Source organism: Schistocerca serialis, chromosome 4 (genome assembly GCF_023864345.2).
Source record: "Schistocerca serialis cubense isolate TAMUIC-IGC-003099 chromosome 4, iqSchSeri2.2, whole genome shotgun sequence".
Lineage (NCBI taxonomy): Eukaryota > Metazoa > Arthropoda > Insecta > Orthoptera > Acrididae > Schistocerca > Schistocerca serialis.
The window spans coordinates 303,372,610-303,390,896 of NC_064641.1; the positions used below are offsets into that span (position 1 = coordinate 303,372,610).

The 18,287-nt window shown below is 35.7% G+C and overlaps 1 protein-coding gene across 1 annotated transcript in view; it reads right to left on the reverse strand.

Moving 5' to 3' along the window:
- LOC126474103 (calcium and integrin-binding family member 3-like) overlaps nucleotides 1-18,287 on the reverse strand; it is a 57,423-nt gene that overhangs the window by 31,328 nt on the left and 7,808 nt on the right. Inside the window, exon 3 of the mRNA XM_050101526.1 lies at nucleotides 7,580-7,689. Coding sequence (XP_049957483.1) covers nucleotides 7,580-7,689 — 110 coding nt within the window. The remainder of the gene's footprint in view (nucleotides 1-7,579; nucleotides 7,690-18,287) is intronic.

Here is an 18,287-nt window from a genome sequence, read left to right on the forward strand (position 1 = left end):
TAGTTTATACTACCAGAGAGCTATTCAAGACTGAGATGAACTAGTCTATACAACTGAGAGAGTTCTTGCAGTTGTTTGGACCATTAGGAAGTTCCACCCATATTTATTTGGCAAACCATCACTATTGTGACAGATCACCATTTCCTGTGCTGGCTGATAGTACCGCTGGGTTGACTGGCAAGATGGGTGCTAAAGCTTCAGGAGTGTGATGACACAGTGGTATACAAAAGTTAATGCAGACACAAGGACATCAACTGTCTTTTGAGTAATCCCCTGGCAGAACACAGCAGCATAGATGAAATCTGTGTTATCAACCCATTAAATGACATAGCTGCTGATGTGAAGGAAGATCCAGCACTGCTGAAAACTATAGAAGCCTTGAAGGAGAAGTAACCACTGAAAGGAGAATTCCAATTAATAATGGTTCCAGCTCATCTATAGTCTGCTATCACGAAGTATTTCTGTGATACTACAACATCTCGTCACTTGGGATTCGTGAAGACTCTAAACAGGATGAGAAATAGGTATCACTCTGGCCACCTCTGCCTATCTGTTAGACACTATGTGACCCACTGTAAGTAATGCCAACAATGGAAGCCCAGGCTGCAATTAACTCTAGGGCATCTAGTACAAATCCCACCTGCAGCAGTCCCATTGAATCAAATTGGAATTGACCTCTTGGTGAGGTTCCTGAAGTCTACAAAGAGGATACACTGGAAATGGGTAATAGTCTGTACTGATTACCTCACCTGCTATGCTGCCACCAAAGCTTTGCTGATTCTCAAAACTCCAGAAGTTGCAAAGTTCCTTGTAGACATCATTTTGAAGCACAGAGCACCCTGTGTGATGATTTCTGATCATGAAAAAGTTTTTTTTTCAGTTGAGACTAGTATGAGAAGTAATTTCATGTTGTAATATCATCCTCAGGATGACAACTGCCTACCATCCTTAGACAAATGGCCTCACAGAATGCTTTAATGAGACAACAGCAGATATGCTCTTGATGTACATTGACGCCAAACAGAGAGATGGGATACAGTACTACCATTTGTGGCCTTCACATGTAACACAGTGAAGCAAGACACTAGCGGCTTCATGCCATTCTTTCTGCTCCACAACCATATGGCCAAAATGACATTGGATACATTGTTCCTGTTTCAGCCAGATGGTACTCAGAGTGATTACATGAATTATATCATCAACAGGATGAAAACGTATGGGAACTGACTCACATACAGACACTGGACATGCAGGAGAAAGAAATAGAGTACTGTAACACCAAGCACCATCCAGTGAGATACAGCCTATGCAAATTAGTACAGATTTTTACACCTATGCAGAACGTTGGACTGTCGGGAAAAGTAAGTTATTTTGGGCTGTATCATATCCTTTGTTGCTTACTGAATGTCACATGTGAAGTCTAAGGTTAGATCCTTGATCAAGAAGACAAAAATGCAGAAATGTTATGTGTATCCTCTGTGTGCAACCCTACTACAGTCCAGATGTGTAGATTGATGATGGGAGATTCAAAGAAACTGAAGATCCACTCAATAATTGTGAAGCTTCGACAAGAAGAGCTACCTCTAATGGCCATCATAGTCAAAGGCATGAAGAACATGGCCTTAGTGTAAGGTTCTGACAGTGCCACCGTACGGAGAACCATTGATGAGATCTAGGTCCAGGATCCTGTAGTCAGTTCCACTCAGAACTTCTGAAACAAGATGTTGTAGTTTCTCCAGAAGAGTGAGCCAATTTGGTGTAGTGGTCAGTGTCACTGGTTGATGTGCTGCAGGTCACCAGTTCAAACTCAACCACCAGCTATTTCTTGTAATTTAGTATTTATCATGATGGAAGGTTCTTGAAATATCATGTTTGTAATGCTTGTGAATTATGGAACTTTAAATGTTTGTGTAATCATCAGCATTCTGGAATATTTGAAATTTTTTATTTCTGAATATTTAGAGCAAGTTGCCAATATCTGTGCCACATTGAAGTCTTTTCAAGATCTGGCTGAATATTTATGCAGATTTTTTTCAGATAGCATTTCATTGAGATAACTGCATCATCTACAAAAAGTTTGATGTTATTATTAATTTTGTCTGCAAGGTCATTAATATACAATATAAACAGCAATGGTCCCAACACAATTCCCCCTGGTGCATACTCGAAGTTACTTCTACATCTGAAAATAACTTTCCATCCAAGATAACATGCTGTGTACTCTCTACCAAAAAGTCCTCAATCCAGTCACAAATTTTGCTTGATACCCCATATGATCATACTTTTGACAATAAGCGTACATGCAGTACTGAGTCAAATGCTTTTCAGAAATCGAGAAATACTGCATCTACCTGATAGCCTCGATCCAAAGCATTCACTAGGTTTCATGTGATTAATGTTTTCAAAATTCTTGCTGGTTGGCATTGAGAAGCTCATTCTATTCAAGATACCTCATTATGTTTCAGCTCATTCTACAACAAATCAATATTCGATGGTAGTTTTGTAGATCACTTCTATTATCCTTCTTGTAGAAGGATGTGACCTGTGCTTTTTTCCAAGAACTGGGCATGGTTTTTTTTCTCCCCAAGGGATCTGCAATAGATTATAATTAGAAGAGGGGCTAACTCAGCTGCAAATTCAGTATAGAATCTGGAAGGGATTCCATTGGGGGCTGGAGCTTTGTTCAGTTTTGATGATTTCAGCTGTTTCCCAACACCATTGACACTAATACATATTTCATTGATATTTTGAGTGGTACAAGGTTTAAACTGGGGCTATTCTCTTGGGTTTTCCTTTGTATAGTAACATTTGAAAATGTAGTTAATCTCTTCAGCTTTTGCTTTGCTACCCTCAGTTTCAGTTCCTGTCTCATTCACTGGATACTGGCCACTGATGCTGGTGCCGCTAACAGCCCTTACATATTAACAGAATTTGTTTAGGTGGTAGTCATTAAGGCTTCAGTTATTGCTCTCTTGACAGCTGACAGCCAAACTCATTTTGCTCAGCATCCCTCTCTCTCTCTCTCTCTCTCTCTCTCTCTCTCAAGCCCTATGTTTTATTGTACACCTGTTGTGCAGCAATCTCTGTTTCTGTAGAAGGTTCTTTACGGTGATTATATACAATGTCCATTTAGACCCTCACACTGTATGCCTCTCCTAATATCCTTTGACCTCTAATCAATTTTTGTTGTATTTCTATGAACAAAAGACATATTCAAAGTACTGATATTTGAAAAACAGTTTATAAACAATTCTTTCTGTCAGCTCTGTGATTAGTATTTTTCACACCTTGGAAACTGCTTGTAATCAGCTACTTCACAACCATATAAGATGTTTACAATCTTAGAAAATCAAGAGTGAAGTACAGAGGAAGACTAATAATCTACAAAACCCAATCAGAACTAATAAAATTTGAAGAACCATTTCATTTCACAAAGAGCACATGGAAGGGTTACAGCTTGTGACTGCAAATCAAAGACAAGATGAAGAGTAGCAGAAAGAAGAATGACAAAGAAGAATGACTTGTTTAATATTGAACTGTGGAATGACACAACAGTGGAAGAACTGAAAGAATTCTCGCATCTATGAAGCACAATTACACAGGTTGGCTGCAGCAAGGAAGACATTAGAAGTAGATTGTCACAGGTAAAGAAAGCTTTCTTCAACAAAAGAGCTCTGCTGATGAGGAAGTGAGAAAGAAGTTCCAGAAACAGTGTGTATGGAGCACAACACTATTGGGAGTGAAACATCGACTATGAAGAATCAAGAGCAAAAGAAACCAGAAAGAAGGAAAATTAATGTTCAACATTCTATCAACAATGAGGCCATTAGGAATGGAGCACAAGCTCAGTTTAGGTAAGTGTCGGGAAGTAAATTGGTCATTCAAAGGAACCAACTGGCATTTGTCTTAAGTGGCTTTGTGAAACCATGGAAAACATAAATCTGGATGGCCAGATGGGGATTTGAACCACCGTCGTCCTGAAAGTGAGTCCAGAGTGCTAACCACAGAGCCATCTTGTTCGCTAATGAAATTGGAAGCATTTTAAATGTGGTACTACCAAAGAATGTTAAAAATTAAGTGGGCTGAAAAAGTATAAAACCAAGGAATACTAAAAATATTAGTTGAGGGAAAAAGTATATTGAAGATTCTTTCCAGAAGAAGTTCTGTAACAAATCAATAATGAACTAACAGGCAGATGCAACATATTTTGTGAAATTTGCTAACAAGTTATAGCTAGTCTTAACCTACTGAAAGTGATAATTATAGTTAAACAATGGAAAGTCCAAGTTGGAATATAAACAATATTTTGTAAAGGATGAATTGCTACTCACTGTAAATATGACAGATTGAGCTGCAGACAGACATGATGAAAAGACTATTACATATAAGCTTCATCCAAAGCCTTCTTCAGAACAGAAAAACAAGCACACATTCATGCAAGCAACCACATCTCACATGCACATTGCTGCTATCTCAGGCCTGTCTGGCTGGAGCAACAGCTGTTGCACGTGTGTGTGTGTGTGCTTTTCTTTTCTGTAGAAGGCTTTAGCCAAAAGCAGATATATAACAGTCTTCTTGTCATGCCTATCTGCAACTCATCGTGTCATCTTTAAGGTGAGTTGTTACTTCTAGATTGCTTTGTACATGTATGTTATGAGGAAACAGCTACTTTGACAAAAGGCACTGTTTTGATTGTACTAGATACTGCTAATTAGCTGTGCAAGTATCATCTGACTATAAGCATTTAGACACAAACAATGTCACTTATGATGTGATTGAATGAGGAGTCAGTTATGAACAAAAGTTCTGAAGTAGTGGTGGTGGGAAGAAGAGTCCAGATGGAAGGAATCGTAGAAGTGACAATAAACTATTGTGCTGCATAATATGCTCTGCAAAAGGATATTATGATTCACCAGTAGTCATTCTCTGCCTGTAATTTTCCATCACTCTATTCAAGATGCTGATATAAAAGTTAAGTAGTGATTAGATTGTTCTTGGAAATTCTTGATGTTTATGTTTCATTTCTGTAAATCATCATCTCTTGGAACCATTTAGATATTTCCTTCTCAATCTTTGGATTATGTTTTGACACCAGTAAATTTTTTTGCAGGAGAAAACTTTCTTTGGTTGTGGTAGTCCATTTCATATGTCTCCATTTCATCAGGCATCATCTGTAATGTTTCTGATTAAATAATAAAATACCTTCACTACTTCTATTTTAGGAATACAATGTTTAGCACATCAAAGCATTAACATCTGTTGCATGCTGTTAAGCTTTCTTTTGTTCCCCATCTGGCAAAACGGTGTGCTAAATTTCCAGTTAGTACTCATCTAATCTAATTTCAGTTAATAAAGGAATCTTTCAAGTAGCTTAAAGCAAGAAAACCCAGTAACAAATGCTCTCAGTGATCATGGTGCTCAGTTATTTAGGATAAACAAGATTACATTCTCCACGGTGGCATTCAGAATAATTAATGTCTCCAGGAAAATCACTTTTAAGAATAAGCTATAGGAGACAATCTGGGTTAAGAATAGTTTACAATAGACAACCTGAGTTGAAAATTTTAGTGGACTAAACTCTGACAAAAAGTTTAATTTATTCCATGCTAAATTAATACCATTATTTGAAAATAGCTTTCCTCATAAACTAATCAGAAAGGGACACCAAACAGTCATCACTAAAGGGATTAAATCACCTCATGAAAGTAAAACGGAATTGCATCTGTTGACAAGAACAAGTAAGGTGCCAGAAAGGTATTACAAATGAAAGAATATGCACATTATGTCAGAAATATGTAAGCCAACAACAGGCGTAAGTCTGTATAGGCTGCAGTGAAATGAGAGACAGGACAACAAGCTACAGAACAGGATAACATCACTTTTGACTTAAATGGAAGGGCTATAAATGATCTGTCACAGGTAGCAGGTATGTTTAATAATAATTTCTCAAATGTGGGGGAAAATATAAGGGCAATCAGTTCAAGAGCAAAATCAAAGTAGGATGTCAAAAATGTGACTCACATAAAATTCAGTAGTATGGATGTTTCACCTATTTCTTCTGAAATTAAGAAAATTATATATTCTCTCAAAAATGAAAGCTCTTCTGAATTTTGTTGTGTTCCAAAGACTTGTTCCCATAAAATAAGCAATGTCCTTTCTGAAACAGATAATGCATCACTAGCTAAGAGTATTTTTTTCAAAGAGACTGAAATATTCCATTGTTATACACCTCCATAAGAAAGTAATAGAAGAGATGTCAGTAACTACTGACCAATTTCACTGTGGTATCGTGTTCCAAACTTTTTGACAAGTTAATGTGTTTTAGAATATTACACCACCTAAGCAACAATAATATGCTAAGTAAATCACAGTTTGGACTCCAGAAGAGCTAAACAACTGAGGAATGTCATTTACATGTATACACACCAATTTTTTCATGCATTAATTAGGAAAATAGCTTCAGTTGGCATTTTCTGTGGTGTATCTAAGTCATCTGATTAAGTGAATCACACTATTCTCCTAGAAAAACTGATAGTATAGTCAATGAATGGATATTAGGTCCATTATTGTTTCCTACATGTAAATGACATTCAGGCTAATATACAACAAGCATAAATGAGTTCTTTTTGCATATGACACTAGTATTGTAATCAGTCCAGAAATGTGCAACAATAAAAGAAACAGTAAATAATGTTCTTAAAAATATTATTGAGTGATTTTCTGCAAATGATTTCACTCAAAAATGTAACAAAGGAAATAAAATCTACTGTTGTGGAATTGCAACATTCATACTCTTTAGGTACCGCACTCCATGACTCCTTCCTATTTCTGGAGCTACACAGAACAATGGAAGGACAATGTGGCATTCACATGGAAAAGACAAAGAATCAGTAAAGATCTAAACAAAATATTGTTTGTTCATGAATGATTGTGACACAGAAGTGCATCAAAGATTGAAAATATACTGTCACAAAAGTATTTTCTTTGATGAGTGCTAGCCTGAAGTGGAGAAATTTAATATCAATGAACAAAGCTGAATTTTTACATAAAGATGAAAATTCTATGTATTTTTTGATCAGACTTTGTACATATCAGTAATCTGCTCATTCTATGATAATGATAATGGAAAATTCTGCATGTCATTCAAACAATAGGATGAGTGAAGACAACTACACACAGTGTTGAGGATACACTGGGCAGCAGACAGCCACATAAATCAGAAGTTTAACATGTTAACAAAATCTTCCGTCGGTTCTTGGTAGAACAAGCACCAGTTTTCTTTTCATTTATTATAAGAAGTTTAACATAGTACACTGCACATAGTTGCAGAGCTCCCTCCACCCCCCCCCCCCCCCCTCCCACAACCCCCACCCACCACCCCCTTGAACACACCTGTACAGGTATAATTTTTAACTTCTTGCTTACAAATATATGCCTATATACTACTCAGTTCTATTTAAATCTACTGTTCTGTTTACATACACCAAAATTCATTGAGTGCTCTTAGTTGATTGTGTTTGATGGGATTAATACATCAAACGTTCAGCACCTGATGTTAAGTAAATAAAACAGTACTTACATTATTTGCTACGGTTTCCAAATCTCTGAATTCCAGAGTATTGATACCTGTTAATCTTCTTATGACATTGATAAGATCTGATTTCTTGAGGAAAGTGTCACCATCAAAGTCTGAAATGAACATTGGTGTGATTTAAAAACCAAAATATAAGGGACAATCAAAAAGTTTCAGTTTGAAGGCTATAATAGGACATCCTCCTCTAGCATTACTTTTCCTCAACCATAGTTGTCGATACCAGCAATATTTTTCATATTCTGGACGGGTCAATATTATCTCAGCTGCTTTTCTGAAATATCTCAAATAATTTTATATACAATATGTTATATTTCAAGCTAAAATTTATGAAAAGGAATTACTTTATTTTCGATGTTACAATCAGTAAGTACTAGCTCTGAATGTACAGTTAAAGTTGTTCTTTTTAGGAACATTTGAAATTATGAATTATCTGGCACACTTAAAATTTATACCATTAATTACACAATCTAGTGTTGTTTACCATGTTTATTTCTGGATTCATTTATGAAATAATAATTGAAATTAACAGAAATTCATTTGTCAAGAAAAACTGTAAACCCTCTGGGATACGGTTATTACCCCAGAGTGAAGTAGTAGTAAGCATGCCTCTGAGGTGATTGGATGTATTTTTGTATTTTGGGTGAAAAATGTAATTTCAGCCTTGTTGATGTGAAAATTCAAAAGACTATCATATACTAAAATGTGACAAAATATATTAATATAAAAACAAAAATTACTTAGATCAGTTCCACCATTAGGACATAAAATGTAAGAATTTCCGCTTCATGAATCAGACCCCTAGACAAGAAGAACTGGAGACAACTCTACAAGAAAAGATAATTAAACTAAAAAAGTTTGTTGAAATCTTACTCTTCTCAAATCTTTGGAGAAGACTTTGCTTAGCGTAGACATAGCTGGAATTAGGAAGGAAGGGGGAGATTACAAATGGGGGCTCATCCAGGATTAATTGACTAATAATGAAGTTTTGTCTGTTGCAGAAAGTAATTTATTTTTTTGATTTTTGAAATTTATGTACGAATAAATTTTTGGTCACATGGTGTAAAAAGTGACGATTTACTACCAATAATGATGGACTGGATAGAATGAAAGTGAAGAGGACTTTACAACTGCAACCATGGGCATCAAAAGGAAAGGTAAGTACAAACTATGTGTGAAGTTAATTTGTTTGTGGACTCATGTGCTTGTTCACAAAATAAATAAGGATGAAAGCAAAAGTGTGGTAGAAATGAAAGCTGCAGTGAAATCACAGTCTGTAAAGAAATAGTAAAAACTGATATTTTGCAATTAATTTTAGCAAAACTAGAGGAAATGAAGACAGATAACAATAGCAAATTTAGGGCAGTTAATGATCAGTTAATTGAAATAAGAACTGAAAACAACAGCAAAATGGACAGAGCACAAGATCAGACAGATCAACTTATTAATCAAGTTTCAGAGTTAAAAAATGGGTTGTCAGCGGGGCTAAAAAGTGTGAATGAAAAACTTGATATTTTAGAAAATAAATTTATTGTTCTGGAAAATGAGTTTGTAGCTGGGTCAGTGAAACAATCAAAGAATGATGATGACATCAGAGTTTAACAGAAGTCCATAGTGGAAAAAAACCAACAAAATATTGTCAGTTTAAAACAAAAAATTTTAAATGTAGAAAAAACATGCAAACTAATGTAACTATTTTAGATCAAAAAATTTCAGCAGTTCAGGAAATTTGTATTCACAAAAATATGTGCGCAAACAATGGTATTGTGTGGTCCAACATGCCTATCAAAAGTTTGCCATCAGATAATTTACATCCAGTGGATTTTCTGCACCACTGTAGACAGCTTTGTGTCACACATGAATGACAATCAAAAAATAGAATTTGTTCAAAGATTTCTTGAAGGCAAAGCTTTGTCATGGGTAAACTTAAATTTAAGTCAGTGGGAAACATATCATAGTTTCAAGAAAAGTTTTTTAAATAAATTTTGGTCGGAAGCTGAACAGGGGAGAATCAAAACTGAATTTTTGAATTGTCCTAATTAAAGGAATAGGGATGGCACTTTGAAAGAGTTTTGTAAGAACCAACTTAAAAATTAGCACTTCTTGACAAACCATTTGACGAAATGACCTTGACTGATGCACTCGACAGATTACCAGAAAAGTTGCATTGAGATTTTGTAAATGGACCTGACAATTGTCTTGAACAATTTTTACAATATGTTGACAGGCTGGATAGAGCAGTAGAAAGAAGCATGCACCACAATAATAGGCATGATAGAAATCACAATGGGAGTAATCACAGAAACAAATATAATGGTAACTTCTGTTGTTGTGTGGCCTTCAGTCCTGAGACTGGTTTGATGCAGCTCTCCATGCTACTCTATCCTGTGCAAGCTTCTTCATCTCCCAGTACCTACTGCAACCTACATCCTTCTGAATCTGCTTAGTGTATTGATCTCTTGGTCTCCCTCTACAATTTTTACCCTCCACGCTGCCCTCCAATGCTAAATTTGTGATCCCTTGATGTCTCAAAACATGTCCTACCAACCGATCCCTTCTTCTAGTCAAGTTGTGCCACAAACTTCTCTTCTCCCCAATCCTATTCAATACCTCCTCTTCTATCCAGATCATAAGTGTGAATAAAGGTAGAAATTTTGAACATTAGCAGGATAGGAATAATGGGGACAACCATGGGCATTTTAATAGAAGAAACAATCATAGAAATAACTACTTGGGAAATGGCAGTTCACCTCAATGAATGGCCACAGTTTTGGGTGAGGAAACATAACAAGAACAGGACATCAAGTTACATTTGCAATTAGACAATAATAGCATTGTTAATGATATCGTACATGTATCTGAAGTTGAACAGAAGGAATATCAGATTTTTCATTTTATGTTTCGATCAAAAATTGTGGGATATTATGTTAATTATATTGATGTAGGTGCTAATCACAAACCAGAATGTGAGAGTAGTGAGAATTTTGATGTAGTATATACTAATGATTTCTTCTCTTGGGCAGAAAACAGTGTAATTCATGTATGGAAATCAGATGATGATTGTATTGGATCTGAACTAGGTCAGCTTATTGTAAATTAATGTAGGTGAAGTAACTTTGATGGAGATGAGACTTGGGTTGTCAGTGATGTCATTGATGAAGTAATTTTGGATGATGATGATGATGATGATGATGATGATGAGTATCAGGTATTTGTGGAGTTTAAGAATAATGAAGTTACAGAATTAGTTGTAAATGATGTTGACAATACCGCTAAGGTAAGTGATGTACGTGGTGTCGTAAGTGAGGGTCATGGAGTACCAGTCCAGTCAAAACAGTTTTTATTTAATGTCATACAGAGTAAAGATCCAAACAGTAAAGGTGAGGTATCTGTGAGTCTGGAGAATAAAGGTGAAAACTTTTTGAAGTTTGTTTGGGACCAGATTGATGACAACATGGATAAAGGCACATTCTGGAATAAGTTAGCTATGGTTAGTCGGAACTTGTATCCCAATTGGTGGAATTAAAGGAAAGAGGTTCTAAGCAGGAAGTGCAATTTTGAAAGCAATGTGTTTTGTGTTCCTTCTGTAACAAGTGATATTAGTTGTGCTATGGAATCTGGTCATTGTGTTCAATATTTACCCACTACATGAGTGATCCAGGTAATGTTATGATACCTATAAAGTTGATAAAACCTTGTGAAGACAGTGTGCATGGAGCATTTGATGAAATTGAAGTGTCTGACAACAGAGAGGATGATTTAGATTTCGGGTGTCCTTACATTAAAATTAAGACAGATCAGTGGAAGGGATCTGTTTGATTGATACAGGTAGCCCAGTTAATGGTACGAGAAGACAAGACCTTTGAATATGAGTGCTCAGTGCTCCCTAGTCCGGAAGAAAATATACACTATATTTACAGGTTCATACAACTTTGTAATTGTTATGTAATAGATTTGTGCTTTAGAATTTGATATGTATATGCCTTGTGACTGAATGAGTAGATCCTTTTACAGGTTTGGAATGGAACAATGCCATTAAATGTCTAGTAATAAATTTCTTATTTTAGAATGCTATTGGTGTTATTACTATTATTATTATTATTATTATTATTACTGTGTACTCTGCAGAGAACAATTAAATTTAATTGTCATGAACTCTTTTGGGAAAAGTCATGGTGTTGTGGTAAATTGAGTGAAAACTCATTTTATTCATGTATAATGTAAATATTAGGAATAGTATCTTAGAGTTTCATATGTGCAAACTAAACCCATATATATGTTAAACACAGAATTCTTATGTCAGTACATTGTGGATTATGGTCCATATCTCATTTTGTAGGCATTTGTTGAATGCTGCCTCAGTACAGTCCAACTTGTCTTGCTTTTGTAGATAATTTCTTCTAATCTGCTAATTGCTAAGTAAATGTTACTTTGAGACATCTTTAGTATATCTGTGAATATTACCTTACTAGTTCTTTTTTCCATTGCATTTAGCACTGTTTATTAACGTACCATATATGTGAACACTTTTTAATCCCTTTTAACATGAACCCTGTATACTTATTTTTTCAAAATAGATAGGCAAAACATATGCCAAGTGATGTGAGGGAGGTATTGAACAACATACTTAGTACACAAAACAATATTTCAAGATTTGATGTGAATGCTAGATAGGAAGTAACCTATGTGTTGGAGCATGTGATGAGAAATCTAGGGAGGAAACTGAAAGATGTTGATGGATCCACTCCCATACTCCAGTATGGCTGCACCCTTGTTGGTCCAGTCAACTTACAAGAGATCATAGGTGCTGGGTAATGCACTCAAGCATCCATCAACTACATCAGTCTCGTGACTGAAATTTGTAAATTGTTAGCTAAGAAATTTTCTTATATGAAGAATTCGTGGAACTATTTAGAAAAGTAGTCACTGCTATGGACAGTGTTATTCCACATAAATATATGTTTTTTTCAAGTAGGGCATTTAATTTCCCAATACATTATGATTACTGTTGATTTGTTACGTTCGACACAGAAATGTGAAAACTTAAAAAGTTCAAGAGTACATTTTACGAACCATGTTGTACATAATTATCAGAATCTGATAAATTTAGGTACTGTTAGGTTTATTTATTTATTTAGTGCTTCAAATCCTATATGTATAGAATATATGCAAGGATATTGGACATGGTTAGGTATTTACAAGATAAAATGCAGTTTGTATTGCAATCCTAAGGATTAGATATTGAAGTAATTTGGCACAGATTCATAAATACAACAAATATTACAGGCAGCATACAAAGTAGAATATTATTATGCATCTTTATTTTTGTTGTTTGGCTTTTATATATTCTGTAAGACTGCAAAAGCAATGATCAATTAAATATGCCTTTACTTCAGCCTTAAAACTACAGAGTTTACCTATTGATTTAATATGTTTAGGTAGATTATTGAAAATCTTTATCCCAGTATGTAGTGTGCCTTTTTGGCACAATGATGTTCTCACCTGTTTCATATGAAGGTCAGATTTTTGCCTTGTATTGTGTGCATATATATATTCAATTTTTAATAAGATATCTGGGTGTCTATTGATATATTGTTTGATGAAAACTGATGTTTCATAGATAGTCATCTCATTTTTTCATCGATTGTAAATGATTCTTCTAGACTTCTATTTACATAGGTTAGTTTGTGTGAACAGTTAGCAAATGGTGTGGGAGACATTTACGATTGTAATCATACATCGAGTATAGACTGATAACAGGATGAATACATTTCTGATTTCACATACTGATTTTGGTCCTCAAGCTACTTGATTATGTTATCATTCAAAGCTATTTATGACTCTGATTACCTTGTGACAAAGCAAGCTGGGATATGTTTACATCCCTTCTTGTTTTGCCATTTGCCTCCTTAAAATTAATTTTTTCATGTCTGACTAATTGTGATTAACATACATGAGTAGAATCTGGATTTTCACGAAAGAGAAAGGTTGGCCCTCAGTTTTAAAGAATATAACAACAGATCTAATTGTGTGCTTAGTTTTATCTATGTAATGAATTTCCTAATTTATTTTGACTATTACTAGTTAGTATCTTTCATTATAGGGTGAAATCAGTAATTGTTAACTTATAAACAAATATAAATTCTGTGCTAATTATAAACATTTGGAAGACAAAACAATAGCATTCTTTAAGCCATTATTTGGATCTATTCAAAAACATGTTAGCAAAGCCAGCCCTTAATTAAATCCAAAATAATTAACAGTTTTGTCAAAAGTATTGTTTACATAATGATATCTGTTAATTTCATCATTTAAACAAATATTCGGCCTAATTCTTGTAGTAGAAGAAACTGTTAAAAAGACAGAATTTTTCGATGAATTCAGTTAATTGAATGAGTTATGTTTTAATTGTAATTTCTGTAACTTTAACTTCGAACAGTATATAGTTTTAGTATCTGTTATTGTGTGGATATATAAAGGCCCAATTATTGAGCCCACAACAGTCAGTCCCCAGCCGAGTTTCAGACAAGAAACCTGTATTGGTTATAACAACAACAATGCATCAGCTTAACTGTGAAATAAGTGTAACACAATTAGGAGATGTGTAAAAACAATGACAGTGTCTGTTGAATTTATTTGGAAGACTGTTAAATGTGTGGTTAGGTTTTTACTGCTCATAGATATTCAACAGTAAACTATTGTAGCAGTGTGTGGATGTTTGCCTGCAACCTATTAATGAGGCTTATCGAAAGTGAAACAATAGTGCACTGCCCATATAACTGTGTATTATTGGCGGGTTGTGAACAATGAAAGTAAAGAACTGTGAAATGCAAATGTGCACCTGTCGGCTACATCATTTAAAGTAGTCAGTGCTGAACTTCTACCCCCATGATTCAGCCAGTGTACCAATACAGTACGTCGACACCAAGGACAAGCAATGATGAAATAAAGAATGTGAACATCACAACTTGTATTTATCCTGAGTATCTTATTGGAACTTGAATTGTGTGCAAACTCATGCTTAATTCCTGGGTATTCCTGATCATCATGACTGTGAGTGTGTACTCATGGAGAGTGCACAACTATTGATTGAGGTTAGATGCTTCCTCTAATTATTCTTTACATATGATTGAACTTGTTTGTATATGATTATGAACTTGATTCATTTTATTGTGTTGAAACATTTCTGCTGGTGTTTACCCATTGTATTTTGGATTCCTGGATTGGTCCCCACATTGTAAGCATAGGGCGTAATATTTTTTTCATTATTTTCTCCTTGCATGAGCCGACATATCCTTATCTATTGTGGTTTATGTGACAAATTGATTTTGTGCTATACTCCTACTCATGATTGAGTATATTCTTCTAGTCTGTACCCATCGTCGTGAGTTTTTTGAGTTGGCTCACTCATTGTACACTTAGTATTTGAAATTTTTTTCTTCTCTTTTCATGTTTTTGAAGGTGTGACTTTATAGACATAAACCTGCAATCTGTAATTCTAGTAATTTGCATTGCCCCTGCACTTGTGTTGCAAAGTGTAGTTTTGACTTTGTATCATTTGTCTTGAGACAGAATGTTCCACAGATCTGAGTATCTGAATGCCATGTCCTCACACATTTATAGATTGTGACTTGTATAGTAGATATTTTTCCTCCAATGTATACTTCTATACATCTATATTCTATCTTTTGGAATCCTTTGTACCCCATTTGGCAAACCTTATAGTAGGTCACAAAATATTGTAAACACATTGTTTCCACATTATGTGAGAGGGATATTGTAATGAGACATCCTCATCTAGCATTACTTTTCCTCAACAGTAGTTGTTGATACCAGTAGTATTTTTTGAATTTTGGACAGGTCAATATGATCTCAGTTGCTTTTCTGAAATATTTCATATAATTTTATACACAGTATGTTATATTTCAAGCTAAAATTTATGAAAAGGAATTACTTTATTTTAAATGTTACAATCGACAAGTACTAGCTCTGAATATACAGTTAAAATTGTGTTTTTTTAAAGAAATATTTGAAATTACAAATTATTTGGCACATTTAAAATTTCTATCATTAATTACACAATATAGTATTGTTTACCATGTTTATTTCTGGATTAATTTATGAAATAATAATTGAAATTAATAGAAATTCATTAGTCAAGAAAAATTGTAAACCCTTTGGAATATGGTTATTACCCCAGAGTGAAGTAGTAGTAAGCATGCCTCTGAGATGATCAGATGTATTTTTGTGTTTTTGGTGAACAATGTAATTTTGGGTCTGTTAATGTGTAATTCAAAAGACTGTATGATATACTAAATGATACAAAATATACTAAGTAAAAACAAAAATTCTGCAGCAACAATCTTCAAAATTATTTAGATCAGTTCAGCTATGAGGACCAAAAATGTGACAATTTCAGCTTCATGAATTAGATCCTTGGGCAAGAAGAACTCGAGCCAACTCTACAAGAAAAGATAAGTAAACTAAAAAGTTTATTGTAATCTTACTCCTCCCCAATCTTCAGAAAAGACTTTGCTTATTTTAGACAATAGCAGGAATTGGAAGGAGGGGGAGATTACAAGGCCTGAAAGACCAGAGTCAGTATGCCAATCAGGCAAAATTGCCATGAACATTGAGGTAATCATCCGACTGATGCACCAGGTTGGAAATACCCAGTGGTAAATCACTGTGTCCTGCTGCATGAAGAAGTTCTAGATACATGCTGCACATCCTCCTCCAACAGCAATCATCAAACCTTAAAGGCTTTGTCTAAGGAACTAAAGGCATGGTAATTGCATGGGGAGAGATCAGGACTATAAGGTAGGTGCTTAAGTGTCTCCCACTTGAGTTGGTGCAACTTCTGCATTACGACATTTGCAGTAAGGGGATGTATGTTATTGTGAAGCACCAGCAACCATTGGCACACCATTCCACAATGGTGGTTTTCGACAGACATACTAGCCATACACATCCTTCATTCTCCAATGGATATCTAGCAGAGCTTGTCCTTCAGAGCCAAGAAGATAACAGCACATTGGTCCTGTTTGGACACATTTTGTAATAACATCACCATATTTCACTTTTGCACAATTACCACATGCATGTCAGAAAGATACAAATACCACACCAACCCCTTGCCTGCATGCTGGTGCTTTATACTGGAATCAGAGTCATGTTTCGTCACACATATGGGGTGATTTTTTCCATGGTGTACAAACACTAGCAATTGATCGATGAGAGGATACAGAACAAAAAAGGTCTAATGAACTTATGTCTGGAGGTGTATGGTTTTCTTGCCAGAGACCGTATATTCAGTCAAACATCATTACAGAGACTTCAGTCTAATATGCACTCTACCATGCAGCCACAGTTACAGTATGTGTTGAAAATGGTTTCCATGTGCCTCAGCGCATGTGTGTATGTGCTGTAGCATGTTCCATTTCCAATGTTCGATTTGGCCAGGCTGCATCCGAACAGTTTCAAAGGCAGCATGAATGCTCCAGTGTTTCCACATCTGGAATGGGCTCTGCACACATGATACTTTTGAGATGGCCCTGTAACCAGAAATTGCACAGGTAGAGATCCAGTGAATTGGGAGGCCATGCAACTGGAGCCCCTTGTCCAATCCATTATCAGTGAAGACATGATTGAGATGTGTCCAGAATTAATGGTGAAGGGTGCTGGAGCGCCATTATGTAGCCACCACATAAGCCTTTGAATCATCAGTGACACTTATTCAAACAGAGGAGGCAAAGTCACTTGCATAAAACAATGATAGTTCTGGTTAGGCAGCATGGAAGGAAGACTGGTCCCAAAATACAGTCCAAATTATCCCAGCACACACATTCTGACTGCACCAATCCTAATAATTCACTGTTCCCATACCATGGGGGTTCTGCATGCTCTCTGACAGATGACTGTTATGGAAGTTGAAGATACCACTCCATGTAAAGGTGGCATCATCTGTGAATGGGATGGATGACACAAATCCCAGAATCATCATTGCCTGTTGAAGAAATCTGTGACAAAACTGCTCCTGATGTGGAAAGTCTGTCACTAGTAAGCCCTGTACATGCTGCAAGTGGTAAGGTTGTTAACTATTGTCATGGAGAATGTTCCATACAGTCGGCTGACTTTACCCTATATTAGTGGGTCAGCTGCCCGGTACTGACATGGTGGTCACCTTCCACAGTGTTAAATACATTTTCCTCCAAGTCTGGTGTCCGAACATTTCAGGTATGTCCTTCATGATTTCCTGCTTCCTGAAATAACCCTGCCTGAGACAAACAGTGAAACATTGTTGCAAACATGGAATGTTTTGGTTTTTGTTGTTGGTGAGGATAGGTCTCCTAAAACAACCTTGCTGCCCGCTGCCTGTTGCCATCTGGCTTTCTGTAAGTAAACACCATGTCGGCAAGCTCTCAATTCGAATATGGAACCATTGTGGACAATGCTACATCACATCCACTACAAGGTGAATAAGGAATAGAGGTGAATTGTACATGGCATTACCAGTTACTATGACAGGAGAGGGCACTAGAGCATGACGTATGAGGAACACGAGGAAACCATGCATACTGTAACTGTGGCTGCATGGTACAGTGCGTATTAGACTGCAATGTCTGTAATGTAGCGCAATTGAATAAATGGTCTCTAGCATGGAAACCATGCATTTCTGGACATAAATTTAAAGATC